We start from the raw sequence: 19,462 nt of genomic DNA, 5'->3' as shown, positions 1-19,462 counted from the left end.
CAGTGACTCAACCCACTCAAGTGATGCAACCCTCCTAGGGATGGCATGGAAGAGCACTAGTAAGCCAGTGACCCAGCCCCGTAATAGGGTCAGAGGCAGAGCATCCCAGTGGAGAGAGGGGAGCCAGGCAGAGACAGCAAGGGCGGTTTGTCGCTCCAGTGCCTTGCCATTCACATTCACACCCCTGGGACAGACTACACTCAATCATAGGACCTACTGAAGAGATGGATAGCCAGACCATTCCATAAAATTTGAGCTCTATAGGAGAAAGTCCTGCCTCCAGCTGTTTGCTTAGAAATTCTAGAGACAATAAGGAGGCGTGCGTCTTGTGACCGTAGCGTACGTGTAGGTGTGTATGGCAGGACCAAATCGGAGAGATAGGTAGGAGCAAGCCCATGTAATGCTTTGTAGGTTAGCAGTAAAACCTTGAAATCAACCCTTGCCTTAACAGGAAGCCAGTGTATAGAGGCTAGCACTGGAGTAATAATGATCAAACTGTTGGGTTCTAGTCAATATTCTAGCAGCTGTGTTTAGCACTAACTGAAGTTTATTTAGTGCTTTATCCGGCTAGCTGGAGAGTAGAGGATTGCAGTAGTCTAATCTAGAAGTGTCAAAAGCATGGATTAGTTTTTCGGCATCATTTTTGGCAAAAAGTTTAGGACTTTTGCAATGTTATGAAGATGGAAAAAAGTTGTCCTTGAAATATCCTTGATATGTTCGTCAAAAGAGAAATCAGGGTCGAGAGTAACCTATATGTCCTTGTGCATCTGGGACGGTGTCTATACAGTGTAATAATTTTCAATAGGATTTGTAGGTCAATGGTCATTTCCTTACGGCATGTCACTAATCCTCGTTGTGTCTGAAGCAGGAGTGAAGGTTGGACAAATATGTGTACCTTTTTTTGGCCCAGGACCAGATTCTGGTAACTTTCTGAAAATGCCCAGGTTTTCCACAAATCCTGGTTGGAGGATTCAGAATTTCCTGCTGATTCCCTGCTGATTCTAGGAATCTTCCAACTGGGATTTCTGGAAATGTAGTAATAGTTACAGAGAGGAAACAAGCATGCCACCTCTCCCCAGTGAGAGTGGGAGGTTCTCATCTAATGTTGTTGTTGGGAGAGAAGACCCAGTCGTTTCAATATTAAGTCATAGCCGCCCACAATACAATATCTTCTATAGCAGGGCTGTTCAATTCCGAGCTTCAAGATCTGTAGTACTGCTGGCGTTTCATTCTTCCCCTCTTAACAGGGATTGATGACCTGAACACAGCAGGGTAGTGTGCAGTAGGGCACACCAAAGCGAAACATTTTACAACCTCTGTTTCAAAACATTATCTCTCTATTGAACACAGCCTCGAGTGGAATCTTTGACCAATCAGTAACCAGGTTTCCATCCAACCTTTTTATGCCCGTAAAGGTCTGATGGAAGCAGAATTTTTTTTGGTAAACTTTCCAAATATCGACAAAACAAAATACTCTAAGGTGGTATCTTTTTGTTTCTGTAAAAAATGTAGAGAAATGGCGCTTCATACCCCTTTACTTATTACACATTTTGTTTTTAGACTGAATTCAAAATGGATTCAAAATGTTTTTTTTTTATCCCATCTACACACAATACCCCATAATGACAAAGTGAAAACATGTTTTTAGACATTTTTGCAAATTTAATGAAAATGAAATACAGAAATATCTCATTTACATAAATATTCACACCCCTGAGTCAATATTTTGTAGAAGCACCTTTGGCTGTGATTACAGCTGTAAGTCTTTCTGGATAAGTCTCTAAGAGCTTTCCACACCTGGATTATGCAACAATTGCCCATTATTATTTTCAAAATTCCTCAAGCTTTGTCAAATTGATTGTTGATCATTGCTAGACAGTGACTCTGCCACTCAGGAGCATCCACATCTACTGTGTTTTAGGTTATTTTCTTGGTGAAAGGGGAATTTATCTCCCAGTGTCTGGTGGAAAGCAGACTGAACCATGTTTTCCTCTAGGACTTTGGCTGTGCTTAGCGCTATTCTATTTATTTTTTATCCTGAAAAACTCCCCAGTCTACCAATAGGTGCCCTTCTTTGCGAGGCATTGAAAAGCCTGGTCTTTGTGTTGAACATGTGTTTGAAATTCACTGCTCAACTGAAGGACCTTACAGATAATTGTATGTGTGGGGTACAGAGACGAGGTAGTCATTCAGAAATCATGTTAAACACTTTTATTGCACACATAGTGAGTCCATGCAACTTATCATGTGACTTGTTAATCACATTTTTACTCCTGAACTTATTTAGGTTTACCATAACAAAAGGGTTGAATACTTATTGATTTAATACATTTCCGATTTTCATTTTTTTATTAATTTGTAAAAGAAAATTGAAGAAACATAATTCCACTTTGACATTATGGGGTATTGTGGGTAGGCCAGTGGCACAAAATCTCAATTGTATCTATTTTAAATTCAGGCTGTAACACAACAAAATGTGTAAAAAGTCAAGGGGTGTGAATACGTTCTGAAGGTACTGTAATAACCATCATTGCGAAGTAAACTTGGAGTTGTTGGAGAGTTTCCAGTCATCTGATGATTCTCAGTACCTATACTGTTCTCTTTTGAAGTAGACCGAATAATCAATATAAGTTTAAATATTAGACATGTGAATATTGTTCTCCGAAGGAAGGCTGAGCCCATGTGAGTGTACAAAGCTGGATCCACATTGAGTCAACTATTAGACATGTAAAAAACAGAATGTAAGCAGAATCTGTGTGGATGAGGCAAGGTAGACCAACAAGACGTGACTGGTCTGGGCCATATCTGATCTTGTGAAGGCTACTGGACGCGCACATGGGTTAATCATACATAGACAACATCGGCCTGAACTTGTGAAGACCTTTTGGACAGGAACATTAGCTAATCCGTGATAAGCACCAGTAGGAGTATGCATGTCACGCCACCAATAGAATCTATGCCCCAATGTCTGAGTCAATAAGAGAATGGAAACTAAGTAAGACAACAATATTCATAAAGTGGAGTGACGATGTTATGTAAGGGTAAGACTGTATAAAAGACAAGTACTAAGAATGAAGAGTCAGTTGTTCCATGGAATTACTCGGCTCTGTTACTTTGTAATAAAGTCTAATTGAATTTACAAATTCCAGTATCTGTGAAATATTTTGATTCAATAATTCCACAACTGAGTCATGTGATGACATGTTGTATGGTTCTCCCACTAGGACTCGGGAAAGCATGCAGTTTATTAGGCAACAGATGAAATAAGGTACGATGAACTTCACAGGGTGGTTGAAGTGTAAGGTGAGAAGCTTGATGCTCCTTTCCAATAAATATCGAGGGTTTTATTCTGGTGACATGATGATCGATGATGCTTGGCTGCCGTATTTACAATTTAAAATAATCTAGCTCTTATGTCCATAATAATCTAAACTGTATCTGTAAGCCGTTAGCTAGAGCGCACATGCCAAAACCAGAGCGGGCACATTCGCTATATAACACAACATTTTTGTGACAAAACCATCAGTAGAGTTGAAAATGCGTTGGAAACTCATTTAACTTGTATTTTTTATTCGGTACATGGGAATTTAAACGCAAAATAATTTTTTATGTGCGCTATGTCATCACGCACAGACTTTTATCCTGAGGCTAGGATCTGAGTACCCCGCTCAAGCAGGCGGCAGGTAGCCTGGTGGGTAGGAGCGTTGGGCCAGTAACCAAAAGCTTGCTGGATCGAATCCAGCAAAATCTGGCATTCTGGCATTAAGCAAGGCAGTTAACCCACTGTTGCCTGGGCGCGGATGTTGATTAAGGCAGCCCCCTGCACCTCTCTGATTCAGAGGAGTTGGGTTAAATGCAGAAGACATATTTCAGTTGAAAGCATTCAGTTGTACAACTGACTAGGTATCCCCCTTTCCTTTTCCTTTCTTCTGAGAAGTTTCTCTTACCCTAGCACCACAAGATTTTGCATATGCTTGTTTTTTTCTCCTGTCTCAGTGTCATCATAAATCAGATGATTTATAAACTCAGCCTGCACAGAACTGTAAACTTTATTTTGTTATTAGTGTGGGTTTGACTGAGTGGTTCGTTTTTTGTACAGGCACAGGTCACCGACTTGATTAAGCATGAAATCATTTACTTTTCACTTTTTATTTGAATATTAAATGTTTCGGTTTAAGTTTTAGGATGAATGAAAGTAGGTACAGGAATTTCTTCTTTTGCATCATACAGTCCAGGATTTTGCATTTTTTGTGATATTTGAGGACACAAATGCTTGATTTTCCTGCGTAAGTTCTGACATTTTGCATGACAATATGTTGGTTAAGAGGGGTTCAGGGTAACGGGACCATGTGACTGTCTGCCAGTAGGTGATTTTGTCAAATCTCTTGTGAAAATTAGCTGACGAGGGAAAAGGATTGTTGATGTGAGGCTCGATTGAACCATTTTATGCAGTAAATGTGCAGTGATTGGTTGAAATTGCAAGCCCTCTATGTACTGCGGTGATGATAATATTGTGATGATTTGACTGTTTTATGGGGAAATAGTTGTGATTGGTCAAATTTGCGGGGAATTGTTGATTTTGCTAAAGAAAATTGTGATTGCAGAATCCTGGAGGGACTGATGATGGACTATATTCCATTTCACCTAAGACTTGAGAATCATTTAGTGCATCCATTTACTGTCTGTCCACTGACTCGTTTGTGTTCTTTTGACTCTGCAGGAGAACCCGTACCTGTGCAGTGACGAGTGTGACGCCTCCAACCCGGACCTGGCCCACCCTCCTCAGCTGATGCAGGACCGTGAGCACACCGGCCGCATCACCTACTGGCAGACAGTCACATGGGCCCGTTATCCAGAACCCCTCTTGGCCAACATCTCCCTAGCCTGGAACAAGAGCCTGGAGCTGACGGACGACATCGCCATTACCTTTGAGTACGGCCGCCCCACCTTAATGGTGCTGGACAAGTCCATGGACCACGGCCGCACCTGGCAGCCCTACCAGTTCTACGCTGACGATTGTCTCGAGTCCTTTAACATGGCACCAAAGCGTGTCCCCGACCTCTCGCCTGCAAATATTACCCTTGTCATCTGCACTGAGCAGTTCTCACGCTGGGTGGGATCGAAGAACGATAAGAACGTAAAGTTCGAGGTTCGGGAGCGTTTCGCAGTGTTCGCCGGGCCGAGGTTGCTCAACATGGACAGTTTGTACACCCGTATGGAGAGTATGAAGGGCCTGAGGGAATTCTTTACCTTCACTAACCTCAGGCTGAGGCTGCTCAGGCCGGCCCTGGGGGGAACCTACATGCAGAGGGACAACCTGCTCAAGTACTTTTACGCTATCTCCAACATCGAGGTGCCCGCAAGGTAAGATTGAGTTACTATTAAATGCTATAGAGAACAGCGTCATGTTCAGTACGGTGGAGACTTTCAAACAGAGTGAAACGGGGGCGTACTACCTGAACTTGTCCATTTTCCGATGCAAATGTTTTACTATGGTTTGCTCTCTACTGAGCACGACCAAGGTGTTTTATAGAGAGAAGTGTTGGCTGCTGGGTAAATGAGTTTACTTCAAGGTTCATACACTGAAAATAGGTCAAACACCTGAAACATATGTTCGTTTTTTGGTTTGAACGCTACTCTTATTGTTAGTTTAGAAAGCTCTAATTAAATCACTGTTACATTCATACACACTTTCACACTCCCCAACATACATAACCACACTAATCCTAGGTCTTTTCCACTGACCCTCTGTTACTCCCTGTGCATGAATCCTAGTACTGTCGCTGTCATTGGTTTACTAAGGCGTGATGATGAACGACACTAACACATGGCCTCGGTGGTTTTAACATAAACCTGTGTCCACATCTACTGTGACGCCGTGGTGCCGGGCAGGAACTGGGAACCTCTTACACGGCAACTTTGTGACAGGGAGAGATGGCTTTCGCTGTTGCACCGCCTGCTTAGCATCAACAAGCCATTTCTCCCACCTCTCAAAATTATTATTCCAATCAAAATGGCAGGTTGACATTTGAATGGTATTTAACAGCCACATTGGAATGGAGGGAGGAGGGGAGGAGAAGAGAAGGGATGGAGGTGTGTAGCGTTAAAAGTGTGAAACGTGTGAGTGAGGGATTGTGTTGAGGTAGTGTTGGTTGACAGAGGTGATGAGAGAAGGAAAGGAGTAGAGGGGTGTTTGAGGTCTTGAGTGGATGCTGACACAGCACTCCAGCCCCCCAGGTAGCGCTGCCAGAAGCAGGAGCAGGCCTGGAGGTATTGATCACAGACACTTTTCATGCTTAGCATGGAGATGCAGAGGGAAAAGCTGAACGAGCGATAGAAAGAAAGGTGTAAAGAGGAGAGGGATATACCATTTCACATGGTTGGGCTTGCAGTTTTTCCTGACCACAAATAGCCTAGATGTAGAGCCCAGAGTATCCTGGTTACTTTCTGGTCACTTGGTCAGGAATTTATCCTGACCCTATCTCCCAAACCCAACAACCCTGCCCAAGCCCCTTTGCCCAATACTTAACTTAACATTGTGCAATTTCCCCTAATCAAATACAATACCTCTATCAGTCGTTTTGTGATTTCTCGCTAGAGCAATAGCTACTGAACAACCGTATTGACTAAGTTGCTTTGCGTAAAAGCGTCTGCTAGCTAAATGTCCATATAATATTATAATTTCCTTACCTACAGAACATACCTCATCTCTCAGTCTCTCCCTTTACATCTGGATCGAGCAAAGAAGCTATAACTGCACAATACTGACTATGCTGCTGCATCCGGTAACAAGGGGACCCAAATAGCCCCTATAGAAATGACTGACGCCTGACGTCTTCTTCCATCCCCACCCACACCCCCAGTAACATAATCACTGATCAATGCTGTTATTCTGTGATGCCTGGGGGAGGGATTGAGGGAAGGAGGATAGTCAATGTTCCCTCGGAACAATAGGGCTGAGCCATCTCATCTCACATTTGGATTTCCCAACTGCTCAGGAGAACATTTTAGTAATGAATATTTACCCCCGTTGCGGAGGCACCGCTGGGACCACCCGCGCTGAAATTGGTTTTATATTATAAAAGAAGACCAAATGGCGTGCTTCTTAGTCCAGGTCGCTGCAGTAATGACATAGGGTGGTGATATCGACAGTGGGGAGAGAGAGTCCTTTCCTGAAGGGCTCGTGTGGCCCCTGCACTCCCCACTTCTGGCCCCTTCAGCAGCAGCTCAGTGACTGAACACTAAACAGTGAAAGGTAATAATCAGTAATTTAACTCAATGAGGTGAGAGAAAGAAACGGGTAATCCTAACTCGATAGGCCATTAAGTGCCGATGCAGGAGAGGAGAGATTGTGTGTGTGTGTGGGGGGGGGGGGGGGGGGGGGGTTAGATCTGTGGATGTGCCGGAAGTTTGGAATCATTTAGCAACCTGGATGGGAGGCAAGGTTGTTGGAGATCATACAGGGTAGATGACAGTGCAGGGATGGAGGGATGAACAGGAGAGGAGAGATTGTGTGTGGGGGGTTTAGATCTGTGGATGTGCTGGAAGTTTGGAATCATTTAGCAACCTGGATGGGAGGCAAGGTTGTTGGAGATCATACAGGGTAGAGGACAGTACAGGGATGGAGGGATGAACAGGAGGGGGACAAGGAGGGAGAAAGAGAAGAGAGAGAATTGGGGAGGGACAAGGAGAATGACAGAGAATAGAGAGATGGAGGGATGATGAGGAGGGGGACAGTGAAGAGAGTTTAGGGTGTTGAAATTGGAGAGAGGCTTAGCAAGGTGGTGGAGGGACAGAGGGGTTGGGATATTTGGATAGATTGATTCTGATTGTTCCATTTCCCCTCAAGGATTGACCCATTTCCCCTCAAGGGTTGAAGAACTGTCGGTTTATGTATTTTTCTGTTCTTCGCTTATTATAGGTCTATATTCCCCAAGAGATTAAATTATTTCCATACTATTCAGGTACTGTACATACACCTTGCTTGGTCATACTGTATTTATCAGGTCCTATAAAAACTGCGCAATTCCTTTGTTGTTGAGGGGCCACACTAAAAGAAGCACCATCTCAATTAAATGGAGAGAGAGCCCTAAATTCCACAATCATTTAGTATTTATTAGGATTCCCATTAGCTGCTGCAGCTACTCTTTCTGTGCAGCTACTCTTCCAACGGTCCAAACAGGAATAAAACATCACAACAAAACAGCCTAAAAAATAAATAAAATAATACATCATACAATACATTGTAACATTATTACTCTATTATTATAACATGTACAATACTACAATAATAGTGTGTGTGCGTATGCGTATTTACATCAGGGAAATCCGATTCAGCGCGAAATCTCACTGTATGACCGGAGATCTGACTCTCTCTCTCCCCTCTTCATCTCCCCATCTGTCATTGGCTATCCAGAGCTATGGAGTGGAGAGGGAGGGTGAGGTCGCTGCTACCAGCAACCATTCTAAACCATTCTAGACTGTATAATGTGTTTGGATTAGGACTGTGCACAGACGTGGATTGGGCCTTTCTAATGGAATAGGCAGCAGGTCGTTGAGTGAGTCTGTATAATGGAATCAATGTTCCGGCTTAGAGCCATACAGGGAAGAATAGAAAGAGCCACCTAAATGGATTATAGGCCCAAGACAGAAAGCCCTGCAGTGGCCAGAGACGGATGAGGATGAGGGCAATGAGGGTGAAGACCTACATTTGTCTCCCTGGTAATCTGACAGAAAGCATAAGGCAGGGCGGCAGTCTGTTAAAAGGCACACAGAGGGTGACTTTTTCCTGTCACAAAGACACCTGCGCTGTGAGCTAATGTATAGTGTAAACAAAATTATATCTGCAGCGCGATTTATGTTGTAGCATTTCTTTTTATCAATTACAATGAGGAGAAACTTACATTTAACCGCAGATTTACGGAGCATTTACACTATACAAGCAGCACTTGCCTAGCCACGCTAGCATCGCCCTCATGTGGGTGCTAGCAAGCAAGCTAGTGCTGCATATTAACAGCCATTGTCAGACAATCCAGTAGGGGTTGGAAGCTATTGTGAGCATCAATTGGTCATTTGCGTCATGATATTGCAGAGTATTTCTTTTTATAATGTTCAGCTTTCCCCAATTTTAGTGCAAGTTTAGCTTCGCCCATGCTCGCATCACTCAACGGTTCCCCCGACCACTTTGCTTCTCTCACTTTCCTTTAATTGAAAGTGAATGGCTTCTGATATTTCACCACGCGATGCCCCTTCCTAGTTTAAATGGCCAATTAGTTAAAGCGCGGTACACGCGCAACAAGCACTGCAATCGCGAGGTATAGTATTCTACCATTATTTTGAATGTTGCAGTGTGTTAGTTCACAGCGCAGCTGTTTAAGCAACTGAAAATGTTGCCGAAAGACTTTCTTAGTTGAGTTTGAACAGGCCCATTCCCAAGTTGAGGGAACCACTCTTCTTTTAATTTATTTTTTCTTTACTTTCTCAACACGTTGGAGACACCTCAAACTCACCTCAAACCAAATGACCATACGATGTTAATGCTAATGAGTGGGAGTAGTGTTTTTCAGATGAACATGTTGTATCGTGCTTGTTTGGCGTGTTTGTCTCTTGGCCATGTGTATCTCCCTGTGATACCTGGGCCCCCTGCTGATTGAGATAATGTGCTGAGAGCTCTTGGCTCCCTCAGTCTCCTTCTACCCAGCTGTTGGGGCTGGTAGGGCGGAAACGGGTGGAGTTAGGGTTCTGCAAGTTTGGGGGAGTGGGGGGTGGTAGGGCTGAGGGTTGTAATAGGTGGGGCTACGCCTGGGGTACTACAAGTTTAGGGGATGGGGGGTAGGGATGGAATGGGTGAGGCTACTGCAGGTTTGGAGGACTAGGGGGTGTGGGGGTGAGACCTTCCTTGATTTGAGGGATATTTCTGGTTTTATTAATTTTATTTTTTACAATTTGCAATTGTTTATGCCGATCTAAAATAAGACATAAATCTGCAATGATTTAGGCTAGAAACAAGCTGTAAAATACCAGAGAAAGATGCAACATTCAGAAGCTAAGCTACAACCTTCTAAAGTTGAAAAGTCTAAGTAATTGGGCTTTGCTTGGGAAGAAATCTTATACAATGTGTGACTCTGTCGCTATCAATTGATCAAATCACTTTCTGTAAAATAGAATGTGTAACCACTCTGCTACAAGACCATGGTGCTTGCCTACGGAGCTGTGAGGGGAACGGCACCTCCGTACCTTCAGTCTCTGATCAGTCCCTACACCCAAAGAAGGGCACTGCGTTCATCCACCTCTGGCCTGCTGGCCCCCCTACCTCTGCGGAAGCACAGTTCCCGCTCAGCCCAGTCAAAGCTGTTCGCTGCTCTGGCACCCCAATGGTGGAACAATCTCCCTCACGATGCCAGGACAGCGGAGTCAATCACCACCTTCAGGAGACACCTGAAACCCCACCTCTTTAAGGAATACCTGGGATAGGATTAAGTAATCCTTCTAACCCCCCCCCAAAAAAAGATATAGATGTACTATTGTAAAGTGGTTGTTCCACTGGATATCATAAGGTGAATGCACCAATTTGTAAGTCGCTCTGGATAAGAGCGTCTGCTAAAAGACGTAAATGTAATTAAATTGAGCGTTCATATGAACTAAAGGCTGTACGGGTGGGGGGAGAGGGGGGGGGGGGCTTAACATTACCTTCATGGCTCAAAGACACAGTACATCTGAGTATTCCAGATAGGACTGTATTTGTTTAACAGGCAAGGTCTGTGTAAACTTTGTGTGATAGGAAGTTATGTGTGACATTCAAGAGCTCTGTGTGAGGTACATATGTGGGTGACAGATAAGACTGTGTGACAGGTAAGGCTATGTGACAGGTAGGTTTGTCTGTATTATGTGAAAATTACAAGTTGTTAGTCCCAAGTAGTGAGTAATTTTTGGTCTCAAAGCTCTGTCTACTTTACCTCCTGTGGAGAATGAAGGATTGCTGCTAGCTAGCCCTTTGCTGTTTCTCTGTTTCACAGCACTCTTTTTGTAGGACTTGATTATCGATGTTATTGGGACTTTGACTTTGGAAACTGCCACACTGACTGGGTTTTGAATTATGCCAAAGTTTTCTTTGGTGTCCTTTACCTTGTGAAGGTGAGGGGAGAGGCGGTAGAAACCCATATAGGGATGGAGAGAGGGAGAGGGGATGATAGATGTTGAGATGATTAACCTCCAGTATAGAAGCATGGGACTGGGCTGTGTGATTTTGCGTTGAATTATGGTGTGTGTGTGTGTGTGTGAAGCTCTGTAAGTGTTATCCAACACACAGCTGCCTACATGGTGAGGGAGTAGCATTCCACCTCCAAAACTGATAATGAGGTTGTACGTGACTGCAGTTCCACCAAAAATATGTTAAGATATCAGGTAATAAATTGAAGTTAACACAATGATTTCTGGATATCTGATCTCATATCATACCACTTTTTATTTTCTGTTGAAATATTTTTTTGCATTTCCAAATGCAAACATACTGTATCTTACGTGTGAGAAGTGTCTTGGGAAGATACATTCTACACATGCATTAATGCAGATAAGGTGGGACCATTCTAGCCAATGAGATGGCAGATACGAGTGTGAACCACAGTCACAACTCCAATATAAAGTTGTTGTTTTTTTAAGTTGCTGAAATTCCACGTGTCCATTTATATCAGTGCATTCCTAACAACCTAACCATTACGACACTTCCGCTTGATCAAATATACCTCACGTAGCAAATTAGCAACAACAAAAAATATGTTGACCAAATTCGACACTGTCATTGAACTCTGAACAAAATTCCTCACTTCATGGTTTTATTTTCGTGGACAGATTTTGTGTGGAGTAAACCCACGGCTGGCCTGCTCATTAGACAGGATTAGGGCTGACAGATTGACAAGGGCGGCATTTTCTAAGCTAAACTGACCAAGACGCACCTCCAACAACAACACATAAAACCTCAGACAATTCTGCCTAAAAACAATGACAATTTCTCTCAACCAGTGGCATATGGGCGTTTTAGGTGAGCTCAGATGCTGAACATTGATAGCAGTGCCCACTTTGTCAAAGGCAGGGGGGCAAATTATTTTGCTTGTGCATTCCAAGCACGCCTCTCCAGGGTCCTGTTGGAGAGACACATCTCTGCAGCGCTCCACCAACGTTCCTTCAAAAACATAATCTAACATAAATTATGTAGCAAATACAGGATATGGTAGAAAGAGTATGTGGCCTTTTTTGTAGCCTACAGGCTGGAGATAAAATGTATGACTATGTAATGAGACGGACACTTTTTACATCATGCAGCTTTCTCCGATCAAATAGCCTAACCTAAATGGCGCTCAATCAAATATAAAATGCCCTGTCATGTTAACAAAAAACATATCGTAAAATTGACAATATGGAATGGACAATCATTCCATATTGTCATGGTTTTAAATTTACCTCAGTAAGCATGGACTGATGCTGACGCCTTTTGGATGTCTTTTGGTGCAGTTCCGGACCGGCGTGGATTTCAACATCCATGGACTTTGGTTTTTGGTCTGGACCAAATCTGAACCAATCCTAGACGTCTATGGTTGGTTCCGATTTGGTGCAGTCCAGACCGGGATTGTCACGGCTCTACGAGAGGTGGGTGTAGGAGTCAGGTGCAGGAGAGGAGTAGATGCAATCAAAAGTGTTTAATAAGTCCATCCAAAACATACAGGCCCAGGACCTGAATACACAGTCCAAAAACACCACTAGAAATAACAATCTAGGGAAAACACCTCCCCATTACTCTCGGGGTGATAACCAGAGGTCAGGCTGATCGAGACCCCTAGACGCTCTATAAACGCCCTCCACACCCTGGACGTAAACTGGGGACCCCGATCAGAAACTATGTCCTCAGGCACCCCATATTGCAGGAAGACGTGTGTAAACAGGGCCTCTGCGGTCTGCAGGGCCGTAGGCAGACCGGGCAAAGGGAGGAGATGACAGGACTTAGAAAACCTATCCACAACGACCAGGATCGTAGTGTTCCCCTGTGATGGAGGAAGATCGGTGAGGGTCGCTGTGGAACGGGAAGGGGCTGTAACTCCCCTCTAGGCAGGTGTCTAGGAGCCTTACACTGAGCGCACACCGAACAGGAGGAGACATACATCCTCACGTCCTTAGCTAAAGTGGGCCACCAGTACCTCCCTCTAAGACCCCGCACCGTCCGATCAATACCTGGATGACCAGAGGAGGGTAGCGTGTGAGCCCATCTGATCAATCTATCGCGAACACCAAGCGGAACGTACTTCCGACCAGCTGGACAACCTGGTGGAGGGGGGTCTGATCGTGATGCCGCTCGATGTCCGCTTCCACCTCCCACACCACCGGTGCCACCAGGCAAGAGGCCGGAAGTATGGGAGTGGGATCGATCGACCGCTCCTCAGTATCATAGAGACGGGACAGTGCGTCAGCCTTAGTGTTTTGGTAACCTGGTCTATACGAGATGGTGAAGCGGAACATCGGATGGTGAAAAACATCGCCCACCTAGCCTGACGGGGATTCAGTCTCCTTGCTGCCCGGATTTACTCCAGATTACGGTGGTCAGTCCAGATGAGAAAAAGTGTTTGTTTCGCTCCCTCAAGCCAATGTCTCCACACCTTCAGGGCTCTGACCACAGCCAACAACTCCCGGTCCCCCACATCATAGTTACGCTCCACCTGACTGAGCTTCCTAGAGAAGAATGCGCAGGGGCGAAGCTTGGGGGGTGTGCCCGAGCGCTGTGAGAGCACAGCTCCAACCCATCCTCAGACGCATCCACCTCCACTATGAATGGTAAAGAGGGGTCCGGATGTGCCAAGACGGGCGCATCGGTGAACAGCGCCTTCAGACCACCAAAAGCTTTGTCCGCCTCCGTCGACCACCTCAAACGCACCGGCCCCCCCCCATCAGCAGTGAGGTAATGGGAGCAGCCACCTGTCCAAAACCCCGGATAAACCTCCGGTAGTAATTGGCAAACCCTAAAAACCGCTGCACTTCTTTTACTGTGGTCGGAGTCGGCCAATTACGCACGGCCGCAATGCGGTCACATTCCATCACCACCCCAGATGTGGAAATGCGATACCCCAGAAAGGAGACAGCTTGTTTGGAAAACACACATTTCTCGGCCTTGATGTATAGGTCATGCTCCAACAATCGTCCAAGTACATTGCGCACCAGGGACACATGCGCGGCGCGTGTAGCGGAATAGATCAGAATGTCATCGATGTAGACAACCACACCCTGCCCGTGCAGGTCCCTGAGAATCTCGTCTACAAAGGATTGGAAAACTGCAGGAGCATTCTTCAACCCATACGGCATGACGAGGTACTCATAATGGCCAGATGTGGTACTAAACACGGTTTTCCACTCATCTCCATCTTGGATACTCACCAAGTTATACGCGCTCCTGAGATCCAGTTTTGTGAAGAAGCGTGCTCCGTGGAATGACTCCACCACCGTGGCGATGAGAGGTAGTGGGTAACTGAACCCCACTGTAATGGAATTTAGACCTCGATAGTCAATACATGGACGCAGACCTCCATCCGTCTTCTTCACAAAAAATAAACTCGAGGAGACGGGTGACATGGATGGCCGAATGTATCCCTGTCTCAGAGATTCAGTGATATATGTCTCCATAGCCACTGTCTCCTCCTGTGACAAGGGATACACGTGACTCCTAGGAAGTGCAGCGTTAACCTGGAGGTCTATCGCACAATCCCCTCGTCGATGAGGTGGTAATTGGGTCGCCCTCTTTTTACAGAAAGCGATAGCCAAATCGGCATATTCGGGGGGATGCGCACGGTGGAGACTTGGTCTGGCCTCTCCACCGTTGTTGCACCGATGGAAACACCTAAACACCTACCTGAGCACTCCTCTGACCACCCCTCGAGAGCCCCCTGTCTCCACAAAATTTTAGGATTGTGATCAGCCAACCAGGGAAACCCCAGCACCACCGGAAATGCAGGAGAGTCAATGAGGAAGAGGCTAATCCGCTCCTCATGCCCCCCTCGCGTCACCATGTCCAGTGGAACCGTGGCCTCCCTGAACTTAGTGAACCAAGGGAATCCCTAACTTATTAGCGAACCCACGATCAATTAAGCTCCCCGCTGCACCCGAATCTACTAGTGCCTTATGCTGGGAGTGAGGGGAAAACTCAGGAAAGGAAACATACACATACCAACAGGGAGCTCTAGGTGAGTCTGGTGTGGACTCACCTGGGATGTTTGAGCAGCGCTCTGCCTGCCCTCTCGACTCCCAGACGAGCCCCTGCAGCACCGGTCAGCAGTGTGTCCTCTACGACCACAACTGGTGCAGGAGGAGGCTCCTCCTCCGGTCGGCCTAGTGGCAGCACTTCCCAATTCCATGGGGATCGGAGCAGGTGGGCTGGGAGGTGGAACGAGCAGGACCCAATCAGGACGCCCACGGGCAGCCAGCAAGTTGTCCAGTCGATTGGACATGTCTATTAACTGGTCCAAGGTAAGGGAGGTGTCCCGACAAGCTAGCTCCCTACGGACGTCCTCTCGTAGGCTACACCTATAATGGTCTATCAGGGCCCTCTCGTTCCACCCCGCGCCTGCGGCCAGGGTCCGGAACTCCAGCGCGAAGTCCTGTGTTCTGTGCTCTCCTCGTCTCCTCGTCTCCTGCCTTAGATGAAACAGACGTTCACCCGCCGCTCTACCCTCCGGTGGATGGTCGAACACAGCCCGGAAGCGGTGGGTGAACTCTGGGTAATCCTCCCTCGCTGAGTCTGGGCCTTCCCAAACTATGTTGGCCCACTCCAGGGCTTTCCCCGAAAGGCAGGAGACGAGGGCGTTAACACTCCTATCCCAAGGGAGTTGGGCGAACGGTCGCCAGGTAAAGCTCTAATTGGAGCAGGAACCCCTTGCACCCGGCAGCCGCTCCATCGTACTCCCTCGGGAGCGCGAGTCGAATCCCGCTGGAGCTGGATACCGTTGGAGAGGGTGGTGATGCAGGCTGAAGAGTGGCTGATGATGGTGTAGGGATACCACTCATCTCTCCATTCTCGCCAGGGAAACAAAAATAAACCTGCACGAAACAAAGCGGGTAGAGAGAAAATAAATACCCACACTAATTAACCTAAACAAGGGACAGGTGCACAATCAAAACAGACAAGACCAAACGAAAAAGAAAAAAGGATCGGTGGCAGCTAGTAGACCGGTAACGATGACCGCCGAGCACCACCCGAACAGGGAGAGGAGCCACCTTCGGTGGAAGTCGTGACAGGGATTGATTTTTGGTTCGGTCCAGACCAAATCTGATCCAATCATAGGATTTTGATGTATGGTTCAGATTTTGTCCTGTCTGGACCAGCCTTGATTTGGCCCAAACATAGAAATCTATAAATTACTTATTTTCAACTTTCATTCAGAACCGAAAATGTACCTGATTTCGATGTCCGGAAAATACGTATTTTTTAACGTCTAGAAGATATGCCTTTTCAATGTCTTGGAAAATATGTCTTTTAGACATCTTTTCAACATAATTTTGCTAAATGGGACTATTCTAGTTTTGCAGGAGGTGGCATTTTTTGGTCTTGCCTATGGTGGCAGAAGGGCAAGGATTGGCCCTGAGTAAACCCTGTGGCTTTCCACGCCCCTTATATGTTACCTCAGGCAAGCTCCTCCCCTCAGAGGTTAACTTCCTGCTAGAGAGACAGCTTTCTCTCAGAAAACAGATCGCTCTTTAAATCATTCATGAGAGGGCTTTTCGGGAAAAGAAAGACATGCAGAAACAAGGAGAGGAGAGGAGAGGAAGGGGAACAAAGCGGCAATGAGGTGTCATTCTTCCTCTCATATGCAGTGATTTATGACACAGCGGTTGTAACTGATTTGATAATCACTGTTTATTTCCCCTCCAAGGCAGGAGAAAGTAAGAAGTCAGCGTTTTTTTGTTGTTTGTTTTTTTGTTTCACTGGTGTGCTTTCTTCTCTTTCAGTGAATCTTGCTTTCTTCTCTATGCTTCACGCACACACTTACACACACACACACACACACACACGCACCCCCCTTCTTCCATAAATATCCTTTTAAATTCACAAACACAATACATAATTATCCTCTCTTCCTTGTGGTACCCTATGGAGTCAATTTGTTCAAAAGAATTGGCCCAAAAGAAAAAATGACGTAAAAATGTGGTTTTATTGTAAGTGAAAGTGATGCACATTGAAACAAAAAAATAAATATATACAGTACCAGTCAAACTTTGACACACTACTCATTCAAGGGTTTTTCTTTATTTTTACTATTTTCTATATTGTAGAATATCAGTGAAGACATCAAATCTATGAAATAACACATATAGAATCATGTAGTAACCAAAAGAGTGTTAAACAAATCAAAATATATTTTAGATTCTTCAAAGTAGCCACCTTTTGCCTTGATAACAGCTTTGAACACTCAAGGGCTCGAGAATGCTAGTGAAAAAGAATCTCAATTTAATCAATTTTAAATTCAGACTGTAAAACAACAAAATGTGGAAAAAGTCAAGTGGTGTCAATACTTTCTGAAGGCTCTGTATGTAAAACAGTATGTAAACTATTCACGTGAGCAGTGTTCAATGACTATGCAATTAGAACAATCTCTAAGGTGCAGGGTAGAGGTCGACCGATTATGATTTTTCAACGCCGGTACCGATTATTGGAGGACCAAAGAAAGCCGATACCGATTAATCAGCCGGTTTTATTAAAAACACATTTATTTATTTGTAATAATGACAATTACAACAATACTGAATGAACACTTATTTTAACTTATTATAATACATAAATACTATCAATTTAGCCTCAAATAAATAATGAAACATGTTCAATTTGGTTTAAATAATGCAAAAACAAAGTGTTGGAGAAGAAAGTAAAAGTGCAATATGTGCCATGTTATAAAGCTAACGTTTAAGTTCCTTGCTCAGAACATGAGAACATATGAAAGCTGGTGGTTCCTTTTAACATGAGTCTTTCAATATTCCCAGGTAAGAAGTTTTAGGTTGTAGTTATTATAGGAATTATAGGACTATTTCTCTCAATACCATTTGCATTTCATATACCTTTGACTATTGGATGTTCTTATAGGTACTATAGTATTGCCAGCCTAATCTCGGGAGTTGATAGGCTTGAAGTCATTAATATGGTCAAATCCGGAAACTATAATTTTGAAAACAAAACGTTTATTCTTTCAGTGAAATCTAACGGGTGGCATCTCTAAGTCTAAATATTGCTGTTACATTGCACAACCTTCAATGTTATGCCATAATTATGTACAATTCTGGCAAATTAATTACGGTCTTTGTTAGGAAGAAATGGTCTTCAAACAGTTCGCAACAAGCCAGGCGGCCCAAACTGCTGCATATACCCTGACTCTGCTTGCACAGAACGCAAGAGAAGTGACACAATTTCCCTAGTTAAAAGAAATTCATGTTAGCAGGCAATATTAACTAAATATGCAGGTTTTAAAAATATATACTTGTGTATTGATTTTAAGAAAGGCATTGATTTTTATGCTTCGGTACACATTGCGCTTGTTAAATCATCACCGTTTGGCGAAGTAGGCTGTGATTTGATGATAAATTAACAGGCACCGCATCAATTATATGCAACGCAGGACAAGCTAGTTAAACTAGTAATATCATCAACCATGTGTAGTTAACTAGTGATTATGTTAAGATTGATTGTTTTTTATAAGATAAGGTTAATGCTAGCTAGCAACTTACATTGGCTCCTTGCTGCACTCACGTGACAGGTAGTCAGCCTGCCACGCAGTCTCCTCGTGGAGTGTAATGTAATCGGCCATAATCGGTGTCCAAAAATGTTGATTACCGATTGTTATGAAAACTTGAAATCGGCCCTAATTAATTGGCCATTCCGATTAATCGGTTGACCTCCAGTGCAGGGTAGAGTACCAGGTGATAGTCGGCTAGAAACAGTAACTAAGTTAAGGGCAGGGTACTGGGCGACGGCCAGCTAGTGGTGACTATTTAAATCTGATGGCCACTGAGGAATGAGGTCGTCACTCTTCCATCCAAGTACTTGGCATGATTTTGATCATTTTCATGTTGTAAAATAGTTGAAACGTGTTATCAATACAGTAAGAATTTTCTTGAGAATGTGATGTTAAATAAAATACACAATACAACAATGTTACATTAAATACACACACGATGCATCCACACTCAACCTCCTTGAAACATTATTATGCTGCTGCCTACAAAATGGCTGTGCAGGCCCTATAAAACCAACAACAGTTAGTTGATAGAAATGTACAGCGATGACATCAAACTAATCAATTCGATATGTGTTGCCTGTGTTTACTGAGACAGCGTTGCAACCAGTGGATGAGCAATTCCTCTTCCTCACACATCTCACTCTGAGGTTAAAGGACAGAGACCTGGGCCAACACTTTCACATCCATCCCTCTACAGTCAGTAG

At 44.4% G+C, this 19,462-nt stretch overlaps 1 protein-coding gene across 1 annotated transcript in view; it reads left to right on the top strand.

Moving 5' to 3' along the window:
• LOC115203738 (netrin-G2) overlaps positions 1-19,462 on the top strand; it is a 147,858-nt gene that overhangs the window by 22,727 nt on the left and 105,669 nt on the right. Inside the window, exon 3 of the mRNA XM_029768685.1 lies at positions 4,721-5,364. Within this exon, the coding sequence (XP_029624545.1) occupies positions 4,721-5,364 (644 nt within the window). The remainder of the gene's footprint in view (positions 1-4,720; positions 5,365-19,462) is intronic.

Source organism: Salmo trutta, chromosome 12, assembly GCF_901001165.1.
Source record: "Salmo trutta chromosome 12, fSalTru1.1, whole genome shotgun sequence".
In the NCBI taxonomy this organism is placed as follows: Eukaryota; Metazoa; Chordata; class Actinopteri; order Salmoniformes; family Salmonidae; genus Salmo; species Salmo trutta.
Note: the sequence above shows the minus strand (reverse complement) of the source record. Positions and strands in the feature narration are given on the sequence as shown.